This window comes from Oryzias melastigma, linkage group LG3 (genome assembly GCF_002922805.2).
Source record: "Oryzias melastigma strain HK-1 linkage group LG3, ASM292280v2, whole genome shotgun sequence".
In the NCBI taxonomy this organism is placed as follows: domain Eukaryota; kingdom Metazoa; phylum Chordata; class Actinopteri; order Beloniformes; family Adrianichthyidae; genus Oryzias; species Oryzias melastigma.
In genome coordinates this window covers 25,126,441-25,142,894 of record NC_050514.1, presented here as the reverse complement: position 1 = coordinate 25,142,894, position 16,454 = coordinate 25,126,441, and the positions used below count along the sequence as shown (strand labels likewise).

The following is a 16,454-nucleotide window of genomic DNA, read 5'->3' as shown; positions in this document are numbered from 1 at the left end:
GCTCCTCACAACCCCAACCTAACATTATCGGTGCAATAAAAATGTCGAGCAAAATCGTAGCTATCCAGCTGTACAGTTTTAGCCAGATGCCAGCTTGGACGAGGAAACTGAAGATGTACGTGGATCGATTCGTCTGCAAGTGCATGCTTCAGAATCTGGTGGAGCAGGGAACTTGCCGATTTTAGCTTCTACATCGCTGTTATGAGATTTTTCAAGCATGTTTTTATCTGCTCCTGGAAAAAAAATCCAGAAATGGAAATTTAACCTTATTTTTCTTCATATATTAAATTACATTTATTAAATATATGTCCTCCATCATTAGAAAAAATGCTTCTAGAACAGGAGTGGGCAAACTATGCATATGCAGCCCATTAAACTGTTTAATCTGGCCCACCAAAGTAAAATAAATTATATCCCTAATCCAATTTATTGTTTTTTTTCCTGTATCTTAAGTGTTGATGAAGCACTACAGAAACATTTGCCTTTTTTAGGCGCTAAGAATGATTCTGCATTCATGTGATGTTGGAAGATTTAGTTTTTCTAATGTTCATGTTTGTTTTCCTTTCAACACCATATGAATGCAGCATTTATTTAAGTTAGCTTTTTTCCCTTAGCAATATTAAAATGGGAACAAAAGTCAAAGTTTAGGGACAAAAAAACTCCAAAATGTTCTGTTTAAAAAAAAATATATATATATATATATAAATATATATATATATATATATATATATATACAGTATATTTTAATGAAAATTAAAGCATATTTTCATTCAAATACCATATTATTTCTGTCTTTTATGACGCGGATTACGTCCTGGTTCACCCACAAGACAAAAACTTTGCCCACCTCTGCACTCGAGCATGATAAAAACCCAATTTTCACTCAGTCTTTTACACAAAACAATGTAAGAGAACGAAAAGCTCGAAGAAATTTGCCTATAAATTGTGAAGGACATGCTATGATTTCTGGCCATACATCTATGCCAACAGCAATCATAACTTCCTGAAAGCATCAGCTACTGATTGAAAAAGCTATTATGCTAATGTGTTTTGCTTCGACAAATTATCCTAAGTGTATATTTAAAGGCTACAGGGAACACTTTCTCTGTACCGGGCCTCCTTCCGAAAGCTTACAGTCAGATCACTTAACTTCAAAAAAGTAATTTTCTAATTTAAAGCGGTAGATTACTGGCAAGCTGTAAAATGTATCGATCCAGGACCTCCTGAAACACACGGGGGGCTTTTAATTTGCCGTGCATTTATTGCTGCAGCTTAAGTGATTCATCTTGGGGGTTCATCAGCTGCATCCTTATGTTCTGCATGTGGTAGCTAAAACCTTAAGAAAGCTGCTTTATACAGGGGCCTCAGGTGGATATCAAAGTTATCAGGGGTAATCCGGCTTTTCCAAACATCAACGCTTACCGGTGTGAGGGTTTATCAAGGGAGTAAGGAGACTCTACATATAGTTTTATGTTTTTAAAATGTCTATACATCAGCCGGACAGATTAGTTTGTAATCCGTTTAAAGAGAAACTGTAAATGCTCTTCTAATTTTGAGGTCCCAAAGCAATCTCTGGATCTCAAACTCACCTGCTCCCCCAATCATGGGGATTTGTTCTGCCCAAAATAAGCCTTTTCTCTTTGTTTGTTGTGTCCCTCTGCTTCCAGGAGCAGCCAGGGCTTCATGCACATGAAGCTGTCGCGCACAAAGGAGAACAAATACATCCTGGGCCAGAACAGCTGCCCGTTCGACAGCGTGCCGGACATCATCCACTTCTACTCCAGCCGCAAGCTGCCCATCAAGGGGGCCGAACACATGTCCCTGCTGTACCCCGTCGCTATCAGGACACTATAGTTCTCTGGGTCCACCTTCTGCATGGGACAGTCCGTGGCTCGTGAAGATGAAGCCTGACCCCGGCTCACCTCATCGGCTGACATGTTTCGAGGCCTCAAACAGACAGTGTGCTGCACATTTTTTTTATTATTTTATTTATAACAGACAGCCTCTCATTATATCAGCGACTGACTGTCTGAACATCATTTCATGGATTTTTGCCCACAGCACTTAAAGAACAGCAGAGGTACATGTTTTCTGTCACCTGTGTCATCGAAAACGATGTTTTAGTCCCGTGAGCGCGCGCCAGGACAACTGTCCTTTGGTAAGCTGTATTTCACGGGGACTTAAAGATTGTAAGGAGAGCGGCTTGTACGATATTGTCCACATGGGCCTCGTTTTGCAGCCAGGATATCGAATAAACCCGGAGAGCATGAAGGGTGCACACGAACGTGGAGCCCTCGAGCGGGGCAGATGATCTCTCTATGTTGTCATGGTGCATGTTGTCTGTTATCCATCACTGAGTGGGCGCATCACACCACTGACAGTGTAAGTACCACAGCGGGGAGACGGGCAGGAAAGCATGATGGATGGGTCGACCCATCCGACAGTCCAATTGGAGACCAGATCCTGTACGAATGGACCAAATTAGCCTCCGCCACCCCCATGTTAGAATGGTTTTGCATCAGGAGAATGAAATATGCCTGCATTGTCTACCTCAGAAAAATCAATTTCATTCCCCCCATCTGCAGATCAATAGGTACAATGGGATTGCAGGCATTGATCTGCTCTCCCAGTGACATTCCCAGTTCGCCTAAATTAGTCACTGGTTTAAAAAAAAAAAATAAAACGTTTCTCCGATCAGCAGTCGTATGTACAGTCACTGTTATGGTAACAGATGTTCGTTTAATGCCTTATAATGCATGGGGCAAGTCAGTCCGCTAGAGTTCCCATCCTGCTTTGAGCGACGGTTCTGTGAACGTAATTTATTCTGGGGTAATTATTACTGTGGTGTTACTCCGTCGTGACTGGCCCTTTTAGGGCCTTTTACTCCAGCCTGGTTTTCGCTGTCGTGCTTTGCCTTTAAGTTGTCCTCTGTTGTGCTAAAAGCAGCAGTCACCGCATCGTCTGACCAACGAGGGCGTAAAGAGGAGGTGGCGTCCCCGCATCGATCCCCCCTCTGAGCCCGTCCCGTCCAGATCCCCACACCTCCAGCCCGTCACGCTTCATCTTCTTGTTAAGCTCTGCAGACATGTGCAAATGTGTTACCGTCATGTGGTCTGAATGCAGAGTGTGTTTTTTTTTTAAGTTTCTGTTCTGATCTAATCAAAAATCCGACAAACAATTAGCCAAAACTCAACCCAGCTCTCGGGAATACTTTGTCTTTTTTTTATCTGCCTATCTGGCTCCGGTCGGTAATATTTCTATCAACCAGAAGAAGCTGATTCGCTAATATTGAATCATAATGACATCAATCTTTGAGCCTGTCTGCTGCATGAGCTGCAGAATCCAGCATCTTAATGAGCAGGTAATCACGGAAACGTTGGAGGGAGAGGCTGGACGGCCGCTGCAGTTGAAAAGTAAAAAAAAGGAGTCTCCACTGAGTGCTATGCAACCGTAAACAGCCGTCACTGAAAGAGTAAAGATGTGTGCCTCTAAAGAAATCTCTGTGACAGTAGTGATGGTACAAACAGGACATGACGGACGATGCTTTCGAAAAGTAAGCTGTTAAAGTGGACCTAAATGTTTCAAGGATCTAGGAAAGAATAAAGAAGAAGAAGAAGAAGAAGCTGCGTGTGACGTCTTTATATTGTTTGCTCTTCGGTAGGTGAGAGGAGACCTTTATTTTGGGGTTGCTAAAGCAAGTGAGGAGAGGATCCTGGAGGGACAAAAAGGAAGCAGGCACTCTCCACATCTGGATTTTTCTTTTATGAGCCCTCCTTCCTCAAAAGTGTCTTAAATCTTGTGTTATCGTGTGGAAACACGATGATGCAGACATGAAAGTGTGTGTGTGTGTTCCCTCTGTAAGCTTCCATCCACTTTCCCTCAGTGTGTTTTGTGAATTGCTTTACTGTTGTAAAGTGGCATGTATGATTTTTTTTTTTTTTTTTTGTGTACATTCTCGTGCCACATATGTATGCACTACTATAACACTTCGCTGTACAGTCCCTAATGGCCAAATGTATATACTGAATGTATTGTATGGGGACCTTTTTTGGCATCATGGTGCAGAAATAAATAAATAAATAAAGTTGGGTTTATGAGTTGAATGTCACATGTGATGTTTCGATCGCCGCGACTCCCAATCGATCAAAGATCCTCTATTTAGAAGGGATGGAAGGCCCTTCCAGTGTTCCCACCACCACCAGTTACCATGGTGAAATGCTCCAAATGAGGGGAAGCCGAGCAATGGTGAGTCAAGGACAGAAATGCTGGAGCTCTCATCCATCTATTGATCCACTCTGCTGCTCACTGCTGTCATTCATTTATTATTTCACTCTCAGCACTGTGCTTGACATGTCATTACATGAGACTTCCTGGACGCTCTTTGTGACATTTTCTCTGCTCCTATACTGTGCATTTGGGCTAAAATATAAATAAAAAATAGCAGCTGTTATCTTAAACTTTTATAAGATCTGGAATATTTTAATTACAGTTTTCATTTCTTTGATGTTAAAAATTAAGGAAGAACTTACATGCTCTTTAGTTTTCCTAATGATGGAGTCGGATAAAACTGTTTTCTATTCTAGAGTTTGGAATGGAAGTTAAAGATTAAAGCCACATTGAAGAATCCGCCAATCTCCCATCGGATTCCATCTTTTACTTTTGGCTGTTGCCTCTCGGCGTCCATCCAGTACCATCCTCTGTTCTGTCATCAACTGTTTTTCCCTTTTTCTTCCATTATTCTAACACAATCCTGTCCTTCTGCCTTAAAAATCTAACCTCTATCATTTTTTAAGATGCATAAATTAACATCCTGGATTGCATGGCTTTAACTCCACAACATTTTTAAGTTCTCAGTGACCTGGTGGTTGAGTGTCTGCCCTGAGACGGGTAAAGTGTAAGTTCAAATCTATGGTTGAGTCATACCAAAGACTAAAAATGGGACCTAAAGTTTGGCACTCAACATTGAAGTCTGACACCAATCATCTTAAAAGTCTTTTCATTATGATTATAATATTTTCAGTCAAAAATCCCCAAAAATGTGTTGTTTACTAGTTCCAGTTTCTGCAGAGAGATAAGAGTTCAATAGAAATTCACTTCTTGAGTTTTGGTTGGGACTGTTAGCGCAGAGTAAGCCTTCCCTGATGTCCCATCATCCCTTTGTTTACACTCTTCTCCACTAGCTTACTCTCTCAGTACCCCAACCTAACACTACAGGTGCAATAAAAAGGGCGATCTGTTCAGCCGTATAATTTGGAGCCAGATGTTAGCCAGATGTTAGCCAGATGTTAGCTCGGACAAAGAAAATGAAGATGTACATGGATGCATCAGAATGGAGCGGAGCAGAGAGACTTGTACCCCCACCGACTTAACAACTACGAAATGGCTTTTTTTTTTTTTTTTTACTGTTCTTGATTTATTTACTAAGGTTTTTTTTTAGCTAATTTGGAGTTCAGCTCATAAATAAGAAACACACTAAATATTTTGCGAAAATTAGCATGTCTTAGGGATTTTCTAATCAATTTGGCTACAATTTTTTCTGAAATTTAGGTTAACTTCAGCGCTCTTTCATATTTTTTATAATTACATTTCCAAATTTTTTTAGCAAACTGAATGTCTTGCAAGTAGTTTTTGCTTTTCCAGCAAATCCCTTCAGCAAAAATAATGCTTAGTGACAGATCATTTTTTGAAAGCTTGTCTCTTGGTTGATGCTAAATTTTGATCGTTTTTCATGTTTTCTTTCCTGTGTGCCTTCAACCATCTTTCAAGAATGTTTTACTGCAGCAGCATAAAAATGTCACCCGTTCCGGCCACAAAGCATCTGGCAGGCATTCAGCATGAGTGAAGGCAGGGCGGCTAATGGAAGGAATCGCCGAACATTCAAAACCTTTTAAGTCGTGCGCTTTGTAGCACAATCTTGTAAGGCATATAAAGCAAACAAACACGTAAAAGTGTTTTAAACGAAACAAACGGGAGATGCATAATCCAAGTTTCACTGCTAACTTCCCGGGTTGAATGGCTGATTTTCCCCTCCTGCTCTCCTCCTCTCATCCACAGAAGCTCCATCAAGGGCTAAAGCACCTGGGATGAAACGCATCAAAGAAGCTTTTGTGGACAGAGAGGGGCTGAGAAAGAATAAAAAGCATGGCTTGAAAGCAACAACAAGGACGGAGAATGGCCTTGTGTTCATCTGAAGCTCATTTCATATTCCACTCAGTCACGCCGGGCAGAAAGCAATCTCAGGTAACAGACCTTATGTTAATAACACCTGAGTTGTCTCCTTTCAGGGAGACAAAAGCGTGCGGAGGCCATTCTACTCCTGCTGTGGGATGTTGGAGGATTTCATCCGAACAGAAGACTGTTGGTATTGTTCTGGATGTCTGCGAGGCCGTGATTACAGAGGTTTGCCCCACTCCAGCTCCTGGTTGCTCTTGGTTTAATTTATTACCTGTAATGACACGGAGCGGGACCTCGCTCATTACCAGAACCTGGAGGTGGAAGTGGACAGAAATGAGCAGATTCAGAGCTGCGGGGAGGAAAAATTGGGATCAAATGACAGAAAAATCAGAAAAGCACAATAACTGAAGGGAAAAGGGGATGGAAACACATTTTCCTTCTTTTTGACCTGTTGGTGTGATTAGTTTTGTATTTCAGTAGAAACACAACCAAATATAATCGGATTTTCACAGAAATGTCATCAAAAATAACTTCTTTAAGCCAGGGCCGGCGCTATGGCGGCACCAAAAAGCTTTTGCCCCTCCAATTTTGAGTCAATTATAGTATCATTACTAGCAAAAATTAAGAAATCATCATACAGGCTTCTTTAATCATTCTGACGGTGTAACTGTTATTGTAGTTACATTCAGATAACTTGAGCAGCAGGAACTGCCTTGATGCGTGCCTCAAAAAGAAGAAGAAGAAAAAAATATATATATATATTGTTTTTTGTTTTCATGCAATTTCTTAAACAATGAAAAAGGACAAAATAAAACCATAAAAATATATTTTAAAGGCCAAAAAAAATGTACTTAACAGGACAAAAACACATTCTAAGATTAATTTGCTGCCATGCTTCCCAAGTTCTAAATCAGGGGTGTCAAACTTATTTTGGTTCAGGGGCCACATTCAATCCGTCTAATTTTGAGTGGGCTGGACCAGTAATATAATAGCAAGATAATCTGTAATCAACTTGTTATGTGTAGCTTTGTACCAAACAACCTAATAGCCTAAACAGTTATTATTTTATTGTTTATTATGTTTATTTGTTGATCTCTTGTTATGCCAGTTTTGCTTTTCCTTTGCTTCCCCTAGTGGCGGAAATCTGCATTGTGGTCATTTCTCTAAAAAAAAAAAAAAAAAAAAAACATAACTCTCCACATGAAAATGCTAGAAACTTGCTTTTTTCCCCCAACATCTTTATATGTTTTTCTCCTTACAACTCGGACAGATTAAACCATCTGGTGGTCCAGATACGGCCCACGGGCCGTATGTTTGACACCCCTGTTCTAAATCTAACTAAAATCCATTTAAATAGACACGGCAGCTATCAAAAACAAACAAACCACTAGATCACTAGTTAAATTTGCCTTTTTCAGCCAAAATGCAGGGGAGGAAATTTCCAAACAATTTTATATAAGTAAAATAGACAAACCCCTGCTTTGACCCGTGTTTCCTCCTCTTCCTTTTTTCATCCTTAAAGTTTTAAAGAAGCAGCTGGAAGACCGCGCGCCCTTCTCCTCCCCCCAACAGTTATTGATTACATCAAACTTTTGAATTATTTTATCTACGTTTTTTAATTATTACTTTGTATTTTTACGTGAAATGTGTAACAAAATATAAATATATATATAATCATTTGGCACTTCCTCCAGCAGATGGCTCTCTGGGCGACCGCCTAGGGCCGGCCCTGTATGAAATGTGATTTCAGTCAAATGGCTGTGAAATAAAAACAAATATAACACTGTAAGAAATAGGTATTTTTGATCCTTTCATTTGTAATCGGCTTCCATTCTTCTGCCCGTACATAAAAGATGTTCTGGCTCTGTGCCTGCTTTAAACACACAAATATTTATATGTGCTTCTAATTTAATTGTTTCTGATCAGTCTGATGGATCAGAAAGGAAGACTTTTCTATGTCACTTAAATGACAACTCAACCAAAAATATACAAATATTTTGCTAAGACAAATATTTTACTAATAATATCTTCAATCCACTGGGGCAGTGGGGGTTTTTATTGTAGACTTAACCGTTTATAGCATTGTAAATCGTGCCTTCACACAATAAGAATTTATTGTCTATGAAGAATTGAGCATTAATAGTTTAAACTGTTAAATTTTTCTTCTTCCCTTCCCTTTCTCTGAAAGTTTGAGATTAATAATAAATGACAAAAAAATGATAATAAAGGCTCATATTTTTGCCTCTAAGGTGACAAGGAGGAATTTAATGTATTGTTGAAAAAAACATGAATCACGGTAACTTTATGCAGTAGATGCTGCACCGAGGCTCAAAGATTCAAACAGAGGATCCTGTATGTTTTTTTTTTTTTTTTGTCCCCAGCTGGCCGTTCGCTATATCTGAACTGATATAAGACAATCTATTGATCCAATGAATTCTCTGCAAAGGTCAAAACATGTTTGTGAACTGAATCTTAACAGATAGATGGCCAGGCATTCAAATTCTAACCAAAATCAAGAATCGGGGAAGAATAAAATGAAATGACTTTTGCAGAAATAAACAGTACCAATAGTTTCCATGGCAATCGTGCATGCTAATTCAATAAATTACCCATAAAACAAAAACAGTGTTTACAGGGCTTAAAATTCAGTCTGTGCACACACACACACACACACACACACACCCACACACACAAAACAATCTGTTGAATAAATGAGATGCACGACTGTATCTTTAATTTAGCAGCGAGCCATTTCCACTCACCGCTGTGCTGTCAGAGCGCTGACAGGGTTTCCTTCAGCAAAATGGAAATGCTTTATTTTTAAAATACCCTTGGAGGCAGTTGGAGGTGGAAATTGCCCACAGGTGTGCCTGCATATAAAGCAGCACGGAGAGGACAGACCAACGCACAGCGCTGTTTGGGAGCTGCTGCTCTCGTGAAAAGGCCAATCCACTGATTGAGCTGTCATACGCACAGATGCAGTAATAAAAGTGAGCAGGGCAATTACTGTGTGTGTAGGTTAGGCAGCAGGAGATGGGAGGAGGAAGGGAGGGAGGGGGCAATATGTCCTCTCCGAAAATCCTCTGATGGGAGATAACCAGACAAAGCAAATGTGTCTGTTATAAAGCTGGGATAAAGAAAAAAAATGGTTCATCTGATGGTTACAACACTGAGAAGCAGGAAACAGATGAGAGGATCGCCATAAAACTATTGCCACATCTGTAACTTCCTCTGTTGGGGTTCTGGCTATTAAAGCTCACCGTCCTCTGTGAAAAATTAAAGTACACAGCTGTTATTAAAAAGCAATTGATGAGATTTGTCAGAATAAGAACCAAACTTTTTTACAGAGAAGCACAGCACCGCCATCTAGTGTGCAAACAGGAAAACTACAGCAGAAACTTCTGGTTAGACTAGGACCAAATGTTAAACCATTTAATCTGACCCAAACCATTTAATCTGACCCGCCACACTGGAATAAATTATATTAATGATCCATATTAATGTTTTCTATTTTCCTGTAATTATTTTAGATCAGGGGTGTCGAACTCAATTACACAGGGGGCCAAAACCCAAAACACACCTTAGGTCGAACGGATAAACATTTATTGAACTACTTTTTTTTTTTAATTAAAAAAAGTAACTTTTTAACATAAATTTGAATAAAACCAGCAGAAATATTATTTCAGAATAAATCAGCTTAAACCTTAAATAACTTCCGTTATTTTACTCTTCATAAACATATTTTGCTAAATTCATACAAGCTAGAAATAAGCTCAAGATAACATCAGGGAATTAATAACAATAAAATAAGATGATCTGGAGGGCTGGATAGAGTTACCCATTGGGGCCTGGACTTTGACACACGTTCCTTAGATGGTGCACCATAAATAAACTGACTTGTGTTTAGGGGCAGACAGTTAGTTTGCATTCATGTTGTGTTGGAAGATTTGTTGTTTTTCTCATGTTCATGCATGATTTTCGAGTCAAGACACTCATGTTTTTGATCAATCCAACACAAGAAACAAAGCGCATTTTTCTAAGTGTTTTTTTTCCCTAAATGACATCAACCAATTGGTGCAATTGGCACTAAAATAGGAACAAAAATCAGTTTTTACATTAAAAAAAAAGCATTTTTTTGTCCAGATTCCATGTTGTAAACACATTTCACTAACGTATAAAAATGTTGAAAGTTGGGGATTATTTAAATTAATATATATATTTATATTACTAAATTATTAAATTAATTACTTTATAAATATTTTTAAAAACATATCCCACTCTTTAAAAAATTGTGTTTTTTACATGTTCTTGTGGTATTTTTCCTGATCATGGACAACATAAAAACTAAGAAAATTAAGCTTAAAATGTTATTTCTGAGTATCTCTTTATTTAAATCCTTATAAATCAGGATCAGACAAAAAAATGCTGTTTGAAAAACCGCTTCCCTGCTCCGCTCCATTCTGATATTCTGATCCATCCACTTGTAGACAAATAGATCCATGAACGTCTTTGTTTTCCTCGTCAGAACTGGGATCTGGCTCAAAGTTGTACATCTGGATGGCTCCAATATTGCTCGCCATGTTTGTTGCACCAGTATTGTTAAGTTGGGGGCTGTAATCTAGCGGAAGGGAGTGTATATAGAGCTCTCAGAAACAGGGAGGAGAAGTTTCTAATGAACTCCTGTCGCTCTGCAGAAACTATGTCCTAAAAAAAAAGACTTTTTCAAAATTATGACTAAAAACGGAATGATCCTTATAAAAAACACAGCTGGGTACACTTTTACAATAGATTAAAAAATGATCGAAGTGAATCTTTAAATAATTTTTATTAAATAAAAAAAACGTTAAATATATTTGGACTTTATACTTCAACGAGCTGACTAAATATAAAGCAAAAAAAAAACAAGAAAATAAAGAAACTAATGAAAAATTGATTATTCAAACATTTACTTTTCAAAAATTCACTTTAATAGTAAAATACAGAAAGTTGTTTGAACTCGTTGAGACCAGATGAAAGCTGCATTGTGTCCTCTCCAGAAAGTTTGGTCTGTGGGGGTTCGGTTTCAAAGTCCGGCGCCACCAGCAAAAATGAGCTCCAGGGCGGCCTGGATGTCTCCGTCTGTGGCCTGCAGCGCCCTCAGCATCAGCTCCTCATCTTGGATGCCCATGTCCCGGAGCTGCTGCATCTGGGACTGCCATCGGCCCTAAAACCACACGCAAGTAAAAGGCAGAGGCTTTCATCCGGAGTTTTCCCACGTCGGGATGCAATTATCCCCTTTGAGAAGAGGTTGGCTCACCTGCAGAGCGGGGACGTTGGAGGCCTGCAGAGCTTGCTGCAGAGCCTGACTGAACAGATCATTACTGACTGGTGTCCCGGCCGGCATGGGGGCCATGCTACCAGAGGGGTCCGCCTTAATCAAAGAGAATGAACGATAAGACAATGAAGGCAGCAGACAAACACCGCAGGGTTCTGCTTTTTAACTCATTCAAAGTATTAGTTCTGTTTGGTTGAGAAACTGATCCACTTTTTTTTGTCTCACCTGGTTGGCTGTCGTGGGAGTGACCGCACTGCTGTCTGGAGTGCTGGCGAGCGCCAGAGCAGTCGCCAGTTCACTTTGCGTGATAGGTCGCGGGCCGGCCGCTCCGCTGTGGCCCAGAGACACCGGACGAATTCCTGCAGAGAGCCCGCCTCTGCTGGAGGGGCCTGCTGGGCTGCCCTGAAGCACATGCACACACAGTGGATCAGATTTCCTCACAATAACCACGGCGGGGTTCAGAGGGGGACAGACTCACAGACTGGAATTCTTCCTCGTCGTCCGACATGCCTTCAAACATGAAGCCTCCTGCCAGGAAAGCAGAAGAGATGGCGTTGCTGTGCAGCTGTTTCTAAACACCATGAAGTGAACTCTGCTGGCTCACCTGGCATCTCACTGTAAGAGCTGGCAGAGCGGGATGAGCTGGCACTGGACTGGGTCGGCATGCTTCCTGCAACTGAATGCAGGACCAGGATGATGGCGTTGACCAGCGCCGGGTGAGAACTGATTAACCTATCAACAAACGAGGAGCCAGAAAGTGGTTTTTACATGACTGCTGCACCAAAGAGGACACTGTAAATCCTACTCACACTTCCAGCATGTTTGGGTCTGTGAACTGCACAAAGAGATCTTTATCCTGCAGCACTCCTGAAGATTTAGGGGAGAATGTTAGCAGCTGGGAGGATGCACTGAAGATAACTGAGGCGGGTTCAGCTCTTACCTAAAGCAACGGGGTCTGACCTGAGGCCTGGTGTGGCTACGATGATCTGATCCAGAGACTCCTTGTTTGTTAGCATTTTATATACCTGAGAGTTAAGAAAAACAAAGATTTTTAGAAGCTGAGCGATCCTATTATTGTCATGGAGCGCTGCCAACCTTTACTGTCTGAGTCGGATCCAGCCGAATAACCAAACACCAGCCGGGGTTTTGTTCAGCTACAGCCGTAAAAAGCATCAGAGGTGATCTAATCACACTCAGACTGCGGAGAAGACAGGTGTGGGAACAGCCAAATGGAAAGGAATGTATTCACCTGAGCCAAATTCCCTTTCCAAGCCAACAATCACAGTCAAAATATTAGTAAATGGAAGAATCCAACAGCAGCTGCTTTGGTCTAGATCCAAAACTTCTACAGTATTTTACTCCCAAACAGCTGCAGCCACAACTCTAAATCTGACTCATTCTATTCATCAAGCATCGGAGTTCCTGTACTCTGGTTCAAAGTTTAAAATCTAGATGCTTTTAGTGTCCAAACAAGTACAAAACAACACATTTTACTATAAGATTTTGATTTCAACAAATTTTTTTACACCAAGTAAACTAAAATCAGGTTTTGATGATGTTCCAACCATCCATTTTTTAAAGCTGTTTTTGTCCCTTTTGAGGTCACGGGGGTGATGGAGGATGTGAAGGCAGAAGACGCCCTGAGCAGGTTAGTCTGTCGCGGGCCACAATCTCACACTCATATGCACTTCACAATCACACCTAGGGATAATTTAGAACAGGGGTCGGCAACCTTTAACAGTAAAAGAGTCATTTTTGCTAGTTTTCAACTGATCAAAACCTAGAAGGAGCCGCAGAGATTTACTTTAGCCTTTAAGAAATTTGCATTCAAAACCTTCTTTTTGTTTTTTTTATTTTTGTTTTTTTAATACATATGAATTATGTCTATTTTTGGCACGAACAAAAGCAAAAATATAAAAAGTATTTATCATTTCTCAAAAAGGGATTTTTGTTAATGTTTTTACCTTTAGTAGAGGCCAAATTAGCGACAAAGCTAGCCCGTTGCTTAATTACTAGCTGAACTCCTATATAGTCTAAAATTCCTCAGTTAGCCTAAAAACTCCATTAGATAACAATTAGCCAAAATTGTTAGTAAATTGCTAAAATATCAGCTAAATTCCAAATTAGCATTAAAAAATTATTTAGAGACCAAATTAGCCCAAAAGAAAATCTAGATCAGTGCTCAATTACTAGCTGGACTCCCAAATAGCCTAAAATTGCACAGTAAACTAAATTAGTCAAAAAATTGGCCTGTTTCTAAAATAGAAGTTAAATTCTGAATTACTCAAAAAAAAAAAAAAACTTCAGTAGATAACAAATTAGCCGAACACATCAGCATGTTGCTAAATTATTAGCTGAACCCCAAATTAGAATACAATTCTTCAGTAAACTAAATAAGTCAAAAATGTTTGTTACTAAAATAGAAGCTAAGCTCTAAATTGGCCTAAAAACTCTAGTAGATAACAAATTAGCCAAAAATATTGGCATGTTGCTAAAATAATAGCTAATCTCCATTTTTTTAATTACCATTTAAAAACCCAAGCATGCACAAGGAGAGTTCTATTCAGTTCACTTTTATTTATTTAGCTCTATATCACAAAACAATTGTCTCATTGGGCTTCATACCAGTAATTATACAATAGTAGAACATCGGTCATAAAATATAAACCATAGCTGGTTGCTAAACTAAACTTAACTGGTTATTCCTGCTCAAATAATAACACAAATAATCTATTTTTCAAACAGCTTCTGATTCCCAATGATTTGATAAAAGAAGTGCTAGCCTCTGAATGTTATATAAAATACATAACCCCCCCCTCTCACCCTCTCCTCCGAGCTCGGGTCCTCTACCACAGGAATGGGAGCTTGAGGGTCCTGCATAGTATCTTAGCTGTTCCTAACTCTGTGCTAACATGATTCACATCAGAGTAGGTCTTTAAACCAAAAAACACAAGCAAGATTCCACAACATCACCAGACTGTACAAATGAGTAAATGGCTCATGTAGTTTAAGTAGTTACAGAATGACTGGACCTCAAAACATCGAACCTTTTTATTTGTAAGTACCTAATTTAATTAATTGTACATTAATTAATTATAGGTAATATGTAACCTAGACCTAAGTCGAGTAGTCCTGCTGGATTCTGGCTCAGATATGAGACTACTGTTACACTTTTGGTAAAAGTCTCATACTTTCATAATTTAAAACATTTCTATTCATTATTTTTAGAAATTCTTAGTGAACTGCTTTATTATCTTTGCTTTGAAGCGTGGTTTTCCACACTGGTGAGTAAGATTTTTTTTTTTTAATCTTCATAACCACCTACACTTTCTGAGAATTGGGCATGTTTTCCAACATTTTCTAAAATTATTAATATCACTAATTGAAAATCTAAAAATATGCTAAATAATTTAAATTGACAGAAGGAGATTTTTTTATGAAAGTTATTTCAGAGTAGTGTTACTTTTAATATAGGTATGTAGCAAAAAAAAAAAAAAAAAAAAAATCAAACTGATCAATAAATCTCAGCATTTTGTGGAACTTTTTATCATCTAAACAAGTATTAGGTGGTTTTTAAATTAAATATACTATTATTATCATTATTATTACTCGAGTAGATGATTGACTAACAGCCATGCTTGTAAATGAAGAGTAAAGCAGGTTTGCATCTGAAGATAATGAGAGACAAACACTGAGGTCTTAGTTTTAGACTCACTGCGTCTCTGTAGGCTGAATTGAGCGAATGCAGAGCGGCGTGGAACACCCTGAACTCTCTGGCTGCAGTCACCCTGTTCACCGGCTCTGCAGAAACACACATCAGGAGTTGTGGCGTTAAACTGTTAAGAGCTTCTCACTGCAACAGCATGCACAGACCTGGACTGCTCTCCGGCTCTGGCCAGGTCTTCTTTAGAATATGTACTGTGGATCCTGGCTGGACCCCACAAGCATCCAATGTCAGGTCGTCTTTCAGCCTGCGTCCACAGTGGACCAGCTCTAGGGAAAACATGGATCCAGAAGTAAGTAAGTTAATATAAATGTAGTCTGCGTTTATCTGCTAACAAACCTATGAGTTCAGGGTCTGGGATGGAGTCTGGTAGCTGCGCTGCTACAAGCTGCTTCAGGGTAGCGACTCTGTATCCTCCAGGTGGGACATCTCCTGGCATCATCTCCGGGAAGTGAAAGGTGGATTTGGGCTGGTCCGTCAGTTTCAGAGACAAATGCCAGTCGGAGGACGCCATGTCTACACAGGACGCTCCAAAGTGCTGCTATCAATTCAAAATAGAGGGGAAAAAAATCAGCTCCGTCTTCAGTTAAATATCCCGTTAGCTAAAAGCTAACCTAAACAAAGATGCGTCTCTTTTTGCCGCGTGACTTTCAAAATAATTGTGGATGTAAATGAGAATATTTACAATATACAGTTACCGAGGAGGTTGTTTTGGTTGATTTAAAACAATATTTTGCTATTTTTTCCAATACAATTTACCAAATAACCTCTTTACAAACCAATGTAGAAACGCAAAGATGCAGACTCACCGCTCTGTTGACAATCGATTCACTTCCGGTTTTTTTAGTCACATGACTCGTGTTGCGTTCATGTCCTCTCAACGAGCAAAGGATTTTTTCTGCTCGAGTGACCTTCCTGTTGTATACACGTTTTTACCACAGATATTATGTAGGTTTATGGTTTTAACTTGACCACAGCGGTAGTACAAATATATCCAAAAAAAACACTTTCTGTTCACTTTTACATATCGAGTGTGCCACTTCAAAAACTTTCTTTCACAACATTTTTTTCACACTTATTTTTACTTGAATTTTTGCACTTCAGTCAAAATTTGACCTGAATTTTAAGATAATCTGGTTAAATTCTAATATCTCTTTTTATGTTATCATGTGATTAGTTTAAATAAAAATGAGCCTATAGATCATGAGTAAATGTGATCAATTATGTGTCTGTCAAGTAAAA

General features: G+C 39.3%; 2 protein-coding genes across 9 annotated transcripts in view; one reads left to right on the top strand and one right to left on the bottom strand.

Annotated features, from left to right (window-relative positions):
* The window catches only part of LOC112160996 (SH2 domain-containing adapter protein F), a 103,879-nt gene extending 99,778 nt beyond the window's left edge, over positions 1-4,101 (top strand). For all 4 annotated transcript variants that reach the window (XM_024295945.2, XM_024295941.2, XM_024295940.2 and 1 more), the window contains one exon: positions 1,668-4,101. In XM_024295945.2, the coding sequence (XP_024151713.1) occupies positions 1,668-1,854 (187 nt within the window). In that variant the 3' untranslated portion in view covers positions 1,855-4,101. The remainder of the gene's footprint in view (positions 1-1,667) is intronic.
* Positions 4,102-11,103: 7,002 nt separating this feature from the next.
* Positions 11,104-16,454, bottom strand: part of LOC112160852 (ubiquitin-like protein 7) — an 11,121-nt gene continuing 5,770 nt past the window's right edge. The window contains exons 1-11 of one of the 5 annotated variants that reach the window (XM_024295699.1): positions 16,022-16,128; positions 15,552-15,753; positions 15,362-15,481; positions 15,204-15,289; positions 12,429-12,513; positions 12,298-12,355; positions 12,093-12,220; positions 11,967-12,016; positions 11,714-11,890; positions 11,471-11,584; positions 11,104-11,377 (exon numbers count right to left, since the gene is read on the bottom strand). In XM_024295699.1, the coding sequence (XP_024151467.1) occupies positions 11,237-11,377; positions 11,471-11,584; positions 11,714-11,890; positions 11,967-12,016; positions 12,093-12,220; positions 12,298-12,355; positions 12,429-12,513; positions 15,204-15,289; positions 15,362-15,481; positions 15,552-15,726 (1,134 nt within the window). In that variant the 5' untranslated portion in view covers positions 15,727-15,753; positions 16,022-16,128 and the 3' untranslated portion in view covers positions 11,104-11,236. Of the gene's footprint in view, positions 11,378-11,470; positions 11,585-11,713; positions 11,891-11,966; positions 12,017-12,092; positions 12,221-12,297; positions 12,356-12,428; positions 12,514-15,203; positions 15,290-15,361; positions 15,482-15,551; positions 15,754-15,897; positions 16,129-16,454 lie in introns of those variants that run through there. The other 4 variants (XM_024295701.2, XM_024295703.2, XM_024295702.1 and 1 more) reach the window with 4 other exon arrangements.